Here is a 16,266-nt window from a genome sequence, read left to right on the forward strand (position 1 = left end):
TACTATAAAGATGGGCATTGCTGGCAATGTAGCTTAGAGGTAGAGTGTGCCAGAGGCCCTGGGTTCAAGCCCCAGCACCCCCTCCCCCCAAAATGAAGACGGGTATCATTCACTTTTTACTCAACTAAAACATCTGTAAAAGGAACCAACAATATCTTTTTCGCAGGGAAGGGCTAAACTGTATGAAAAGGAAGAGTCGAATTAAGTTTTTTTTAGGGTTTCCTAACCTGGTCTCCCAAGGTAGTAAAATTTTGTGAGATCGTGTTTGGCTACAAGTGTTGGCTTTGGGCTATGTCGCTGTGGTTAACCTGAGTCTCAATTCATTTGTAAAATGGAGATCTGTTTGAAGAAATGTTGCTATTAAAAGAGACAAAATAGCCTCACTTGAAGGTAGCTGTTATTGTATTATTCCGGGGTGAGGTTATCAGATTTTCAAAGGGTTCTTAACCTAGAAAGTTTGCGAACAAATGACATAGGTGCTATGGGTAAACTATTCTGACATTTAAGGAACAGCTGTTAAAAGAAGGCTTCCATAAAAGTTAGGAGGACTTAGTTTTGCTAACTTGCTGTATCTCACTGGGGGATCTGTTTTTTAAAAAAGTGAGTGGAGATGACGGTGGTCGGAGTTGGAAGCCGCAATGCAGCCCCAAAAAGCTTCAGCAGCGCGTCTTGAGAAGCTCGGATGAATGCCGGCCAACGCGGAGCCTCGAGGGGACTACATCTCCCAGCTTGCTTTGCGCATCGGGCTGCGCCCTGCGCTATAGAACGCGAGGCTTCTCGTTTCCCCAACCTCCAGTTACTGTCTCTCGCGAGACGACGGGCCGCGCCGGCGGTAGCGATAGCGAGCAGTGGTGGTTGTGGTGGTGGTGGCGGCCGAGACGGTGGCGGCCATTTTGGTGAGGCCTCGGCAGCGGCGGCGGCGGTTCGCTGGGAGTAGCGTCTCCCTTTTTTCCAACCCACTGCCCGCATCTCTGTGCTGTGAGAAGAGGCAGTGGAAACAAGCGGTGACAATAGCCGCAGTCCCCAAGGGAATTTAAAGGCTGTGAAGGCGGCGGCCAAGAGGGGGCCCTCCCCCCTCCTTGGCGGGAGGGGGGTGGTGCACACGCCCCCGAGGACGCAGGTAAGGAGAGGGAGACAAGATGGCGGACGCTCCGCAGTTCCCCCTCCCCTGACGGGTGATTGCGCGCGCATCTTTCCGCCACCGCCTCCCTCCCACCTTCCCGGGGTGCTGCGCGCGCACCTTCAGCCGGGGCCCCGGGGCCGGTGCGCGAGGCTGTCGGCGCGCGCCCATAGAGACAGACTGAGGGGGCCTGTCCGGCCAGCACTGGGCCCCAGCGCGTCTCTTCTCCTCTCCCGCCCTTCTGCGCACGCGTGCCTGAGCGAGCAAGCCCTAAGAGGACGGACCCAGGTGCGCTCCTGCCCGCCCACCAACCCAGTGCCCCCTCAGGGGCGCGCGGGAAGAGGAAGGGGGGCGTGGGACGAGTGGTCGGGGCGCGCGCCCACCATATCCAGTCATTGGACCAGGGCCTGGTGGCACGAACCCTCCCACCTCTCAGCTTTTCGCAGTCTATTGATGGGGGGGTGCTCCCTGACGGGCGTGGACGAGGGACTTTCCAGTCCTGCGACCCTTGTGTGCGTGGGTTTGGGTTCTGGCGGGAGCCCCCGGGCCGTGCGCGCTGCCGGCTCGCTCCGCCTCCAGGCGCGCACGCGCGGGCCCCTCCCCCAGTCTGGCGCGCACGTTGGGTGGGGTGGGAGTCGAGGAGGGGGCGGGGCTATCAGGGCTAGTGGCAAGTTGGGCAGAGGTCAGGGGTCACGCTGGGTCAGTCTGCTGGGAGGGGTTGGGAGATGGTAATGAACACTGGGGTCAAGAGTTCAGGCTTCTTGGAGTCTGGTTAACTTGGGTCCTGGGAATCTGTTGTGGAGGAGGGACTGAATCAAAAGAGGCACCGTGGTTAAGGAATTTCCTTAAACACGGGGGGGGGGTGACACTTCCGGGACTTTTGGGGGTTAACTTTGCTTGTTTCCGGAGCATGGTTCTTCATTGTGAGCCTTTCTCACATCCTATTGCTTCCGAAGTATCTTGCTATAGTTCTAGGTTCTGGGGAAGTGTATAAGATTCAGGATGGGTCTTAAATCCTGAGTAGATCTTGTTGCCAGTATATTTGCTTATTCACTGAGAATTCCATTCATTTTCCTGGTTTGTTCAGTTCACTGAAAAAGCAGCATCATTTTGAGCTTCTGGATGTGACAGCTAGTTTTGTTTGCTTTCATTCCATGATTGGAGCTTTTACTTTTAAACTTTTTAACCTTTTTTTTTTTTTTTGCTTTACTTCTTCCCTGTTCCTACTTCCCATCCCGTATTTTATTCCCTAAGGAATTCTGTTTTGTATGAAACATAATTTGCTTTTACTTTTCTGAATTTTCTACTACTTCAAGAACTGATTTGGGTATACTTAAAAGCCTTAAAAAGCTGGAGTAAAAATAAGCTTTTGGAGGATGTTGGCAAATGTGAATTGTTTCCTTACTGCTGCTGTTCTCCCCTTCTATTTTAGTGTAATTCCCCTCAGTACGGCAGCACCGTGGAAGTGCAGACTTTAACAGGGGGTGTGGTCTCAGCTCACACAGGTGAGGGTTCAGATACCATTTTGTGTACACATGCTAACGGAAGAAATGTGTGAGATGGTGCAAGAAATTGCAGGTTAATACTTGTAAATTTTTGCTCTGCAGAATTATGGGGATATTTGCATGTGAATTTTTTTTAGTGTTTTTGATGATAGTGGTCCAACAACAGAGCTGGGGCTGTGGATAGAGGAAGATCTGGTCACCTTGGCTTCACCAGTTAGAGTAGCAAGTTCTCCGTGGGTTTGGCATGAGACTACCTGGATTTAATTCTGCTGCTTCCTTAATGTATGACTTTAAGTCATTTGATCTGTATCCTTGTTTCCTAATTTTTGAAATAGATATAACATTGGAGCATAACTTCCATTTAGGTCAGGGATCTTTTCTCTGTGGCTTTATTCTCAGTTTTCAGTGTATAGAAGGAAATAAATATTTATGTTATGAAAGGCACCTGATTCAAAAGGAAGATATGAAGATTTTAGAACACATCAAGCAGATGCTTTATAAAATATCTGACACGGAAATAGTAAATGCTTAAGAAACATAAGCTATAAGGACTGTATTTTCCTGGCTTTTAAAAAAAGATTTAAAAAAACTTTCTTACCTCTCTTTTACTCAACTTTAGGTGCTCCAGAGGCTGGTGGACCTGAGCGGAGACTGGGACGCCCTGGTGGGCCCCGGGCCCTGGAAGGTGGGTCCCGGTGGCCGGTGGCCCAGAATGAGGCCAGCTCCCAGCATGCCCTGCAGCCGGACGCCATCCCCTCGGCGTGCAGCAGTGGTGATAACGACCCAGTCATTCTTCAGGCATCCAACAAGGAGCCTGGGAGTGGGACCATGCAGAGCAGCCCCTCCTCTGCTCATCCTCAGCTCCCAGTCCTACATACACAGGTTTGAAAATGGAGAGGGTTCCTTTTCTGCTTCTGCTTTGTGGACTGCTGGCTTTGAGGCAGAAGAAATGTGGCAGATCCTAGCTACCCAAGTAGCTGAGTCTGGAGACTCTTTGGTGCTCATTCAGGTGGACTGGGCTGTAGTATGTTAATCCTGTTGGATACTCACATTTTAATGCAGTATTGACCTGTAAGAGGGCAGAGCTCTATACTACCTGAAAAAGGTTGAGTTAGGTCGGGTGGGAAATGGAGGTTGGGCTTTATGCTTCCAAGACTGTATGCTTTACCAGTGGTTTGACCTCTTTGGGAACTAGAAAAGAGTAAAGTCTCATGTGTGGCATTTACTCTTTTCTGATACCAAAGAAGCGTGTAGGTAGGAAAAAAGCATTACCTTTTTTTTTTTTTTTTTTTAATTTGTAGTTGTAGATGGACACAACACCTCCATTTTATCCATTTATTTCTTTGTGGTGCTGAGGATCGAACCCAGCGCCTCACACATGGTAGGCAAATTCACCACCACCAAGCCCCAGGCCCAGCCCCAGCCCCCAAGTGCATTACTTTTCAGACTCAATAGATCCAGGTTTGTGAACAGTAGGGTTTTTTTTTTTTTTTTTGGACTGGAGATTGAACCCAGGGGCACTTAACACAAGCCACATCCCCAGACCTTTTTTATATTTTATTTAGGGATGGTCTTGCTGAGTTGCTTATGGCCTTGCTAAGTTGGTGAGGCTGGCTTTGAAATCACAATCCCCCTGAGCCACTGGGATTATAGGCATTTGCTACCACACTCGGCCTTTTCTTCTTCTTTTTTTTTTTTTCCTTAACAGTAGATTTTTGGAGTGTATAGATTTGGTATTCCATTTTTTTCTTTTCTTTTTAAAATAACTTTTATTTTTTTTAATGTAGTGCTGAGGATTGAACCCAGTGCCTCACATATGCTAGGCAAGCACTCTACCACTGAGCTGAACTCCAGCCCCTGTATTTGGTATCTTTAGCAATTGGTAAAATGTGTCACTTAGCTGAGGTAGGAATTTGTTGTACTGTAAGGTTTGTGTGTTGGAGTGAAATTCATGAGTTCCCTGAGGATTCATATTTTAGTAGAACTTTATTTTGTATGTCTTATGCATTACTTTGTAAAGTAATATGTAGATGTTTGAGAACACTATCCATCTCCAACCCCACATCCCCAGTATGAAGAGTTTTTTTCTAGTGTCTCTTGATTTTAGTGGTAACTCAGATTTATTGCATAGGACTATAAAATTGCCACTACCATCTTGAGCAACTTGTTAATATTTCATCTTAATTTTTTTTTAAACAAGATTGATAATCTTATTCCAGAATTTTGTATGAAAATGGGATAGAATAATATACTTAAAACATTTAACACGGTACATTCATTTTCTTCATCATTTTTCCATTTTCTAGATGGTGTCGGACGGCATGACAGGCAGCAATCCTGTGTCCCCTGCCTCATCTAGTTCCCCAGCCTCTAGTGGGGCAGGCGGCATCTCCCCCCAGCACATAGCTCAAGATTCCTCTCTGGATGGACCTCCAGGCCCCCCAGATGGTGCCACAGTGCCCTTGGAGGGGCTCAGTTTACCACAGGCTGCTGACCTGGCTAACAGGGGCCCAAAGTGGGAGAAGAGCCATGCTGAAATCGCAGAGCAGGCCAAGCATGTATGTACTAAGAAAACTCATGAGAATTTTTAGGAGTCTTCTCTTAATTTCCATGTCCATGGGTATATGTATATTGTATATCTGTTTCTTATGGATTTAGTATGGACTCTTTATTAATTTATATCATTTTGAGCAAATTGCTTGAGCTTGAATTTTTTTTTAATAATTTTTTTTAGTGGTAGGTAGACATAATACTTTTATTTTATTTTTATGTGGTGCTGAGAATTGAACCCAGTGCCTCACACATACTAGACAAGTACTCTACTACCACTGAGCCATAACCCCAGCTCTGGAACTTGAATTCTAAGCCATGTTTTTCTTTTTTGTTTTTGGAGGTGGGTCCTCACTGTGTTGCTCAGGCTAGCCTTGAACTTGTGTTCCTCCTGCCTCAGCCTTCTGAATAGCTGCGATTATAGGCATGCATCATCATTCTTTATTAAAATAGGGATAAGGGATGGTGTGAGATTTACTGTAGAATTTTTTTTTAATTTTTTTATACTGAGGATTGAACCTAGGGATGCTTAAACACTGAACCACATCCCCAGACCTTTTTTATATTTTATTTAGAGACAGGGTCTCACTGCCTCAGCCTCCTGAGTTGCTGAGATTACAGGAATGCACCACTGTGTCTAGCTTCTTTGTCTTTCCTTCCTTCCTTTTTTTCTTTCTTTCTCTTTGGTACCAGGGATTGAACTCAAGGGCATTGAGCCTCTGAGCCACATCCCCAGCCCTATTTTGTATTTTATTAAGAGACAGGGTCTCACTGAGTTGCTTAGTGCCTCACTTTTGTTGAGGCTGGCTTTGAACTTGCAATCCTCCTGTCTCAGCCTCCCAAGTTGCTGGGATTTCTTTCTTTTTTTTTTTTTTTTTTTTTTTTTGAGCGGAGCTGGGATTGAGCCCAGGGTTTCACGAGTACTAGAGAGGTACTCCTCCACACAACTACATCCTGGCTCTGTTACGAGGTTTAAATTAAAGAAGGAATTTTAGACATGAAAGTGCTTTGTAAATGGTGATGCTCACTGGTTTGTACTTATTTGTACTTATTATTTCTGTATTGCAACTTGTTTTATTTATGTAGTGGTATGTGGTCCCTGGGAACTTGTTAGAGAAATAGGTTTTTTTCCTTTTTTTTTTTTAATATGTATTTATTTTTTAGTTGTAGTTGCACAGAATACCTTTATTTATAGGCAGTGCTGAAGATCGAACCCAGGGCCTCACACATGCTAGGCAAGCGCTCTACCACTGATCCACAACCCCCAGCCCTGTCTTGGATTTTTTAAGCCATCGCTATTAAAACATTTCAGAGGGTTTTAATGTTTATCTTACTACAAATTTAATCAATGTAGAAATTTTAGTAATGATGACTATCTCATTGTATTTCTGTTATACTTAATCACTGTTAATATTTTTATGTGTAGCTTTTAAAAGTGTTTTCACATAAAACTGTGCTTTTACCTTTTTTTTTTGGGGGGGGGGTGGTGGTATGGATTAAACCCAGGGCCTTGTATGTGCTAGTCAATTGCTACCACTGAGCTACATCTCCAGCCCCCAGAATGACTTTAAATACAGAAAGATGATTGTGTAAATTGGGTTATGTACCATATTTATAATCTTAATACAGCTTGAACATATCCTGAGGAAATAGAATTCTACAGTAATAAAGAGCCCTTTTATCTAGAGTTAAGAAGTAAGCAGCCAGGCATGGTTTTATAGCCTGTAATCCCAGCTACTCAAGAGGCAGAAGTGGGAGGATTTCAAATTTGAGGCTGGCTTCGGCAACTTCAACTCAGAAAAGAAAAAGCCTGGGTGTGGGTATAACTTAGTGGGCCCTGGGTTAAATTTACAGTACAAAAAAAAAAAAAAAAAAATGAAAGAGAGAAGGAAATATGCTCCCTGCTTGAAAAAACGTATGTTTTTTTCAAATTTCACCTGTGTCCACAGGATATGGAGATTGTGTGAAAGAATGGAAATCACATGAAATGTTGTCTGTAATCCTTAGAACTGTTTTTTTGGTTCCCAACTTTTACTATCTGGTTTTATGATTTCATACAAATCATTTAATCTCTCTGATCTTTGTTTCTCCTCATCTGAAGATTGGCATATGGACACAATATAAGCATAGCATACTCGGCCCAATCAGTGCTTAGGAATTCAGTTATTATAATGAGATGGCCTGTATATCTAGGAGTTGTTGACCTAACTTTCCCTCATTAGGAAGCTGAAATTGAGACTCGGATTGCTGAGCTGCGGAAAGAGGGTTTCTGGTCACTGAAGAGGTTGCCTAAGGTGCCAGAGCCCCCTCGGCCCAAGGGCCACTGGGACTACCTGTGTGAGGAGATGCAGTGGCTCTCTGCCGACTTTGCTCAGGAGCGCCGATGGAAACGGGGTGTGGCCCGTAAGGTATGTTCTCAGTGGGGTGTACTTTCCATACAGGTATGCTTTCCCTTAATGCGTAGCTTAGTTGGAAGAGAGCCAAACAGAATGGTGTAGGCATTTTTTTGATGATTATAGAATTAAGAGGCAAGCCTAACATCTTGTATTTCTTGGCCTTTGCTTTTGGTTGGATGGATATGGAGGTCTGGCTTTGAGTGTTTTCACTCTGGGTCTTTATTCTTAGGTGGTGCGCATGGTGATCCGACACCACGAGGAGCAGCGGCAGAAAGAGGAACGGGCTCGGAGGGAAGAACAGGCAAAGTTGCGCCGAATTGCTTCCACTATGGCCAAGGATGTCAGACAGTTCTGGAGTAATGTGGAAAAGGTAAGTGATGGGAATTGGAAAAAGGAAATGGTCCTAGATCATGTTGGAGGATGGTAAGATAGTAGGAATGATGAAAACTTTCCTTGACAGAATAAATATATTATAATTTCAAGGAACTCTAATGACATTTCTCTTGTGCATTGGGCCTTTTTAGCATTTAGTGCTGTGAGAAAGAAGGAAATATGGTGGCAAGATAAGGGCCATGCGTTTGGGGATTATTAACAGGACTCCTTGGCCCATTTGTTCTTCGAAAGGCTTATAGTATGCTTTTACTTTCCTCTTCCTTTTTTTTTTTTTTTTTTTTTAATGTGAGTTCTAGCTAAGTTGCTGAGGCTGGCCTTAGCCTTGAACTTTGGATCCTCCAGCCTCAGTCTCCTGAGTGCATTGGAATTACAGGCATGCACCACCACACCTGACTAACATGCTTTTTCTAAAACACATTTATGGCATATATGTGTTTAGTTTTCTTGAATGCCATCAAAATTCCCATTGCCTGTGTGTTAAGTTGTAAATGGTTTCTCAAGTTCTGTCCTCCCTCAGTATCCGTAGGGAATTAGTTCAAGGAATCTCTGTAGGTACCAAAACCTGGGAATGCTCAAGTGCAATATGTAAAAGGCCACAGTATTTGCATATAACCTACCCACATCTTCCCATGTGCTTTAAAAAATATTTTTAGGGCTGAAGTTGTAGCTCACGGGTAGAGTGCTTGCTTAGCACATGCAAGGTCCTGGGTTTGATCCTCAGCACCACATAAAGATAAATAAAGTATAGTGTTGTGTTCAACTACAATTAAAAAATAAATATTTAAAAATATATTTTTAGATTACTAGTATGACACAAATGCTAGGTAAATAATTATTAAAATATTAATAAATGCTTCATAAATAAAATAGTCTTTATAATGTATTCATAAATGCTACATAAGTCATGGTTACAATGTTTTGTTTAGAGAGTAACTATGAAGAAATACATACAAATTCAGAATTTAGTACATGCCCAGTTTTGTAGAGATGACATCTCATTATGTTGTACAGGGTGGTCTTGAACTTAATGGGTTCATATGATTCTTTTATCTCAGCCACCCAAGAGCTGGGACTGCAGGCATGTGCCATCATGTCTGACTGCAGTGCACTCTACCACTGAGCTACATCCCCAGTCCTTTATTTTTTTATTTTGAGACAGGTTTCTCTAAGTTGCTGAAATTAGCCTGGACGTTGTAATCCTTCCAAGTAGATAGGATTACAATCATGCAACACAGTGCCTGACTTGCTTTTTGCCCTTTTTTTTTTTTGATGCTGGGGAATTGAAGTTAAGGTCTTGGTCTTGTGCATGCTAAGTTCTTGCTCTGCCTCTGCCACCGAATTGTATTTGCAGTGCTTTTTTTTTGAATCTTTTTTCACCTTAGTTTGATACATCTTTCTGACCATTTTACACAAGATCGTTTTGCACCTGGGAAGATTTTCCTCATTTGTACTTAGGAAACACCCACTTTTTTTTTTTTTTCTATTCTATTCTGGGGGTTGAACAGGGCTTTTGTGCACTGAGCTACCACAGTGCCACATGTTTTAAGATATAGCTCCAGATTCATCTGTAAATCATCCTGAGCTGGTGAAGTCTAAATTCTTCTATTCCTTCTATTCCTTTTATGCTTCCCTCAGAAGTATCCTATTAAATCATGAGCTCCTTTAGATTATTTAAGGGTTTTTCTTCTTTTTGTTTTTTTTGTGGCTTTGAGGGTCAAACATAGGGCTTTGTGCATTGTAGGCAAGTACTCTACTATTGAGTTATACATCTCAAACCTCCTAAAAACTATTTAGCTCTTCTTGAGTGGTCAGCCCAAGGTCTAGGATAGAAGAGACCTTCCTAAAGTTAGACAAAAGAGTATATACATGGTTATTTTGGTGAGCAGTCCCTTTCATGATGGTGGCAGGTGGTGCAATTCAAGCAACAGTCCCGGCTTGAGGAAAAGCGCAAAAAAGCCTTGGACCTCCACCTGGACTTCATTGTGGGGCAAACTGAAAAGTACTCAGACCTTCTGTCTCAGAGCCTCAACCAACCACTAGCCTCCAGCAAAGCTGGCTCTTCCCCTTGCCTTGGCTCTTCCTCAGCTGCTTCCAGTCCTCCACCCGCTGCTTCCCGGCTGGATGATGAAGGTGTGTATTCTCTTTGGCCCTGTTACTCTTCCCCTCATACCCTTTCCAGAGCTGAAAAACCCACCCTGTGGCTTGCAGGGCCCGTGGACTTTGTGACCTTGTTCTCCTGCTATAGATGGGGACTTCCAGCCCCAAGAGGAGGAGGAGGAAGATGATGAGGAAACCATTGAGGTTGAAGAACAACAGGAAGGCAATGATGCAGAGACCCAGAGGCGTGAGATTGAGCTGCTTCGACGTGAGGGAGAACTGCCCCTGGAAGAGCTGCTCCGTTCTCTCCCCCCTCAACTGTTGGGAGGGCCTTCTAGCCCCTTTCAAACCCCTTCCTCTCATGATAGTGACACACGAGATGGGCCTGAAGAAAGTGTTGAAGAAGAATCTTCTCAGGTGTTGGAGGTATGGGAACAGGAGTTGGAGGGAAGGGTTCAGAGTAGAAGCACAGGGAGAATTTCAGGTTTGAGTTCTGGGCTATGATGTTGGATGTATTTTTGAGAGTTCTCCCTGGTTAAGGACAGTTGAGTTCTAATTTAGGAGTGGCTAGGAAAGAATCTGGGTTTTAGCCTGCAGTTAGCAGTTTCTGTTACAGTGAAAAGAGTTTATTTACTGTACTCTAAATTGCAGTTTGGTCTTATTTTGGCTATTCCTCGTCAGTTCTGTGAAATGACCATAATACTCCTTGTATTAGTTTGTAAGTTGAGTGTTGGGATGGTCACCTTGAAGTCTTCTCTGGACCTGTGTGCTGTGTTTATCCATATGTCCATTTGTTGGGGACTGTTATTTCCTAGCACTTTCACAGATCCTGCCCCAGCAGTGGGGACAGGATTTGGTAGCTGGTGCTGAGAGAAAACCCTTGATTGCGTCCTTGCGCCTGGTACTGTGCCAGTGGCAGGTGTTACTCATTGGAACAGAGATCATTTTGTGATGTCTTACTCAACATTGTACCTTCCTCTTGCTCTTCTAACCTCCTTTTCATCCATTTAGGTGAAGCCCCCACCTTCCTCTGTCACACAGCGCAACAAACAACCTTGGCATCCAGATGAAGATGATGAAGAGTTTACTGCCAATGAAGATGAAGGTCAGCCCTATTCTCTTAATCCTCTTGCCCCTTACCCCTTGAATAATGTGTGGACCTAACCTTTCAGGCTTTTTCATTTCTTCTCTTGAACTGTCTTGTGTCTCTTTCTTGATCCTGCTTCATTCTGTCTCCTAGCGGAGGATGAAGAGGATACTATAGCAGCTGAGGAGCAGTTGGAAGGGGATGTGGATCATGCCATGGAACTGAGCGAGTTGGCTCGAGAAGGTGATAGTCCCTTGATATTTTACTGAGCATCCACTTGATGCAGAGGGTCTAGAACAGAGCAATGAATAAGATACCTTTTTTTTTTTAAATTTTTAGTTGTCATTGAACCTTTATTTTATTTACTTATATATGGTGCTGAGAATTGAACCCAGTGCCTTGCACATGCTAGACAGACGCTCTACCACTGAGTCACCACTCTAGCCCCCCCTAAAATATTTTTTATTTCTATGGTATAACTCTGGGTCTAATGGTAAAGGTAGAATTATAAAGGAAAAACGAAGTAGAAAGTGCTGAATACTCATAGTGGAAATTTGAAGCTTGATATTGGAGTTTAGTGCAGGGAAGAGCTGCTTTAAGAGGATATTGGTGGGGCTGGGTTGTAGCTCAGTGGTAGTGCACTTGTCTGGCATGTATGAGGCACTGGGTTTGATCCTCAGCACCGCATAATAAAGGATATTGGCAATATTTGACCTGAATCTTGAAAGGAAGTTTACCAGATTGATAACATACTTCTCAGAAGAAGGCAGCACCACCATGGTTGTATCCCAGGTTGGACTTGGCTTTGGTAGCTGGTACTGAAAGTACACTCTTGTCTTCCTTTAGACTTGGGCCTAGTAATGGTTATAGAGTTCTAGATAAAATGAACTGATAACACTTAAACCCTTTCTCCCTCCCTTCAAAGCAACCAGGAACATACCCTTTATTTTATCACCAGGTGAGCTATCTATGGAGGAACTGTTGCAGCGGTATGCAGGAGCCTATGCCTCTGATGCCTCTGCTACAGGCTCTGGGAGTAGTGAAGAAGAAGATGAAGATGAGGATGTTGAGGCTAACAGCTCTGATTGTGAACTAGAGGGTCCCACAGAAGCTAAAGAAGCTCCTCAAGAGGATAGTAGCAGTCAGTCAGGTAAAGGTGTGGTCATAAGGCAGGAACTGGTGAGGGCAGGTGTTGGAGGAACAGTTACGGTGAGCACTAAGCCTTGGTCTTTTGATTTAGACTCTGCTGAGGAGCAGAGTGAGGATGAGGAAGATGAGCATTCAGAGGAAGAAGAGACAGGTGGGAGTTCAGAATCGGAGGAATCTGAATCTGATGAGTCTGAAGATGCTGGATCACAAAGCCAGGCAGATCAAGAAGAGGAGGAAGATGATGATTTTGGGGTTGAGTACTTGCTTGCCCGTGATGAAGAGCAGAGTGAGGCAGATGGAGGCAGTGGGCCTCCAACCCCGGGGCCCACTACCACTCTGGGCCCTAAGAAAGAAATTACTGACATTGCTGCAGCAGCTGAAAGTCTACAGCCCAAGGGTTACACCTTGGCCACTACCCAGGTATCCCCAGACCCATATTCTGCTTTCTCATATCTTAACTATGGTTTTCCAGTGACAGATTCCTCACTTCAACTATGGTGATTCTTTTTTATTTTCTCTCCCTGTAAGGTAAAGACACCTATTCCCCTGCTCCTACGGGGCCAACTCCGGGAGTACCAACACATTGGGCTTGACTGGTTGGTTACTATGTATGAGAAGAAGCTTAACGGCATTCTTGCAGATGAGATGGGACTGGGGAAGACAATCCAGACCATCTCCCTGCTTGCCCATTTGGCCTGTGAAAAAGGTAAGTAGCAGGGAGGTCCCTTTCTGGGCCCTCTTGGCCAACTCAGTGGGAGTTTATTTGGTGATGACTTGACCTGCAGGAGAGTGAGGTACTTAATTTGACTCTGGTTAATAACCCTGTAGGGAGAACAGTGTAGGTTCTAGAATTCTTAGGAAGGGCTATTAGGAAAGGGTGGTCAGGGTTATATCTTAGGAACCAGAACTGCAAAGCTTATTTATCCTTACTATGTCTTAATTCTTTTTCTAAACAGGTAACTGGGGTCCCCACTTAATCATTGTTCCTACCAGCGTGATGTTGAACTGGGAGATGGAGTTGAAACGTTGGTGCCCCAGCTTTAAAATCCTTACTTACTATGGAGCCCAGAAAGAGAGGAAGCTTAAGCGGCAGGTTCGATCATCCATGTGGTTACTTTCTTATATTGATGCTTTCTTCAGTTTTGGCCTTTTCCTCAGATAAAGTCCCTCTTTCCTCTTCCTATTATTCCATCCTCTTCCAACCTGACTTCTATCCCTTGAGGACCTTAACTTGTCTTCCCTTTGTCCTCTTTGTTTTCTTTTCATTCCACACACTATTACTTTCTCTCTTTGGTCCCTCAGGGCTGGACCAAGCCCAATGCCTTCCATGTGTGTATCACATCTTACAAGCTGGTGCTGCAGGACCACCAGGCTTTCCGCCGCAAGAACTGGCGCTATCTCATTCTGGATGAAGCTCAAAACATCAAGAACTTCAAGTCCCAACGCTGGCAGTCATTGCTGAATTTTAATAGGTACCGATTGAGATGGGCAGTTGTGAGAGGATTGGCTTTACCTGAAGGATGAACTACTGGGTTGAGGAGTATATTAAGGATACTTAGAAGGTTGGAACCTTGCTGACCATTCTTCTGATTCCCTTTATCTCTTTGCAGCCAGAGGCGCCTGCTCCTTACAGGAACTCCCTTGCAGAATAGTCTCATGGAGCTGTGGTCCTTGATGCACTTTTTGATGCCCCATGTCTTCCAGTCTCATCGTGAATTCAAAGAATGGTTCTCTAACCCCCTAACTGGCATGATTGAGGGCAGCCAAGAGTATAATGAAGGATTAGTCAAACGCCTCCACAAGGTAGAGCCTGTAGTAGTTTGCCAAGGGTATTGGTGAAGAGCTCAGGACAATAACCAGAAAACCCTGGTGGGGAGAGGGAAATCTGCACTAGGCTGAACTTACTTGTCAAGCAGTAATATGCTAGTGACTCACCCATTATTAAATAGAGTGACTTCACTTGAGTCATCATTCTACTTGTTTTGAGTGGGGATGTTTTTGTCCTTACTTTGTTTGAATGAAATGATACTGTTGGGGCTGGGGTTGTGGCTCAGTGGTAATGCGCTTGCCTAGCATGGGTGGTGAGCCACTGGGTTCATTCTCAACACCACATACAAATAAATTAAAAAAAGGTCCATCAACAACTAAAAAAATACATTAAAAAAAAGAAAGAAATGATACTATTAATCAGGCCCCTGATTGGATTTCTCTTCACTGGGTTTCCTCAACTTTGTGTTTTTGGTGTGTGTTCTTTCATTCTCATTATTTATTCATCTATGTTTTCTTTCTTGGTCTGTTGTCTGTGGTTCCTCCTCTTTTTCCCACCTTTTGAACAATGTCTTTCAACATTTTAATTTTCTTTTCAGTCTGTGTATTTCATATGCATTACCATTCCCAAGGCTATGGGATAATAATTCTTCAATTACAACACCTTGGGTTTCTAGATCTCTTGACCTAAATTTTAATTTCTATCTTTAATTAAAAGTTCCTCTTTGTGGGGGAGAGTGTTTTGGTGCTGGGAGATAAACTGAGGGTCTTGTGAAAGAGGCAGATACTCTGTCACTGAGCTACATCTACAACCCAGAAAGTTTCTCTTGAATTCACTCTTCTCTCAGACAAATATCTGTGGCCTTTACATCCTGTTATTTCTTAGCCAAATATTGCTAATAGGTGCTGGGGATGTGGCTCAAGCGGTGGCGCACTCGCCTGGCATGCTTGCGGCCCGGGTTCTATCCTCGGCACCACATACAAACAAAAATGTTGTGTCCGCCAAATACTAAAAAATAAATATTGTAATTCTCTCTCTCTCTCTCACTCTCTCTCATTCTCTCTTTAAAAAAAAATATTGCTAATAATTTCTTTTTCTTTTTTTTTTAATATTTATTTTTTAGGGCTGGGATTGTGGCTCAGCGGTAGAGCGCTCGTCTAGCACGTGTGAGGCCCTGGGTTCAGTCCTCAGCATCACATAAAAATAAATAAACAAAATAAAGATATTGTGTCCAACTACTTCTAAAACGTAAATATTTAAAAAAAAAAATACTTTTTAGTTTTAGGTGGACACAATATCTTTATTTTTTTGTGGGGCTGAGGATCGAATCCAGTGTCTCATGCATGCCAGGCGAGCACACTACCACTTGAGCCATATCCCCAGCCCCAAATAATTTCTTGGTCAGTTACATTGTTTTATAAAACCAAGCTAGAAATCAGGAAATCTTCCTTAACTACTACACTTCATTTCCCTTTCTTCCTTTACTTCTCCATGTCACTAGAGATATGGAAGATTGTGTTCTCTATGAACTTTTTTATATACTGAGATTAAAGATTTGTTTTTTCTATTCTGCTTTAGTTTTAGTGCTGAGGTTTGAACTTGGTGCCTCATGCATGCTAAGTACGGACTCTGCCAATGAGCTACACTCCCAGCCCCAAAGCCACAATATTTATTCTCAGTTTCTCTCCTGGATTTATTTTTGTAATCTCGTAAACTTACAGTCACTCCTTGAAATGTAGTTTGAGTCATCTCTTGTGTAGGGTTGGTTTTTTCTCACTGCTTCCTCATGTATCTTTGTTTTTGTATGGTTATCTTTGTGTCCTTCAGTGGATAATGAATTTCTTGAGAAGAGGGCTTACTTCTAATTTATTCTTATCTGACTGGTATCTGGCATACTGCATGACTCCATGATAGTTAGCTGGTTAAGTCAGCACTCACCTGGCATGGGGCCAAGATCCAGCTAGAGGGGCTAGGCTGGAGCTTAGTACCCACTGTCTCCTGTCAGCCTCCTGCTTATTTGCTTTAGGTTTTACGACCTTTCTTGCTGCGCCGAGTTAAGGTGGATGTCGAGAAGCAGATGCCCAAAAAGTATGAGCATGTTATCCGCTGCCGACTCTCCAAGCGTCAGCGCTGTCTTTATGATGACTTCATGGCACAGACCACGTAAGGGAGGACTGAGGGTGAGCCCTGGGACCCTGGAT

The 16,266-nt window shown here is 43.8% G+C and overlaps 1 protein-coding gene across 6 annotated transcripts in view; it reads left to right on the plus strand.

Annotated features, from left to right (window-relative positions):
• The first annotated feature begins 270 nt into the window (after nucleotides 1-270).
• SRCAP (Snf2 related CREBBP activator protein) overlaps nucleotides 271-16,266 on the plus strand; it is a 35,242-nt gene continuing 19,246 nt past the window's right edge. For 2 of the 6 annotated variants that reach the window (XM_081298929.1, XM_081298932.1), the window contains exons 1-17: nucleotides 1,153-1,408; nucleotides 2,553-2,625; nucleotides 3,245-3,507; nucleotides 4,932-5,183; nucleotides 7,398-7,583; nucleotides 7,801-7,941; nucleotides 9,872-10,094; nucleotides 10,210-10,487; nucleotides 11,073-11,166; nucleotides 11,302-11,391; nucleotides 12,107-12,298; nucleotides 12,389-12,717; nucleotides 12,826-13,003; nucleotides 13,254-13,390; nucleotides 13,600-13,769; nucleotides 13,908-14,100; nucleotides 16,092-16,228. In XM_081298929.1, coding sequence (XP_081155055.1) covers nucleotides 3,454-3,507; nucleotides 4,932-5,183; nucleotides 7,398-7,583; nucleotides 7,801-7,941; nucleotides 9,872-10,094; nucleotides 10,210-10,487; nucleotides 11,073-11,166; nucleotides 11,302-11,391; nucleotides 12,107-12,298; nucleotides 12,389-12,717; nucleotides 12,826-13,003; nucleotides 13,254-13,390; nucleotides 13,600-13,769; nucleotides 13,908-14,100; nucleotides 16,092-16,228 — 2,654 coding nt within the window. In that variant the 5' untranslated portion in view covers nucleotides 1,153-1,408; nucleotides 2,553-2,625; nucleotides 3,245-3,453. Of the gene's footprint in view, nucleotides 1,121-1,152; nucleotides 1,409-2,552; nucleotides 2,626-3,244; nucleotides 3,508-4,931; nucleotides 5,184-7,397; nucleotides 7,584-7,800; nucleotides 7,942-9,871; nucleotides 10,095-10,209; nucleotides 10,488-11,072; nucleotides 11,167-11,301; nucleotides 11,392-12,106; nucleotides 12,299-12,388; nucleotides 12,718-12,825; nucleotides 13,004-13,253; nucleotides 13,391-13,599; nucleotides 13,770-13,907; nucleotides 14,101-16,091; nucleotides 16,229-16,266 lie in introns of those variants that run through there. The other 4 variants (XM_081298930.1, XM_081298927.1, XM_081298931.1 and 1 more) reach the window with 4 other exon arrangements.

Source organism: Spermophilus citellus (genome assembly GCF_964194105.1).
Source record: "Spermophilus citellus genome assembly, chromosome: 6".
Classification (NCBI taxonomy): Eukaryota; Metazoa; Chordata; class Mammalia; order Rodentia; family Sciuridae; genus Spermophilus; species Spermophilus citellus.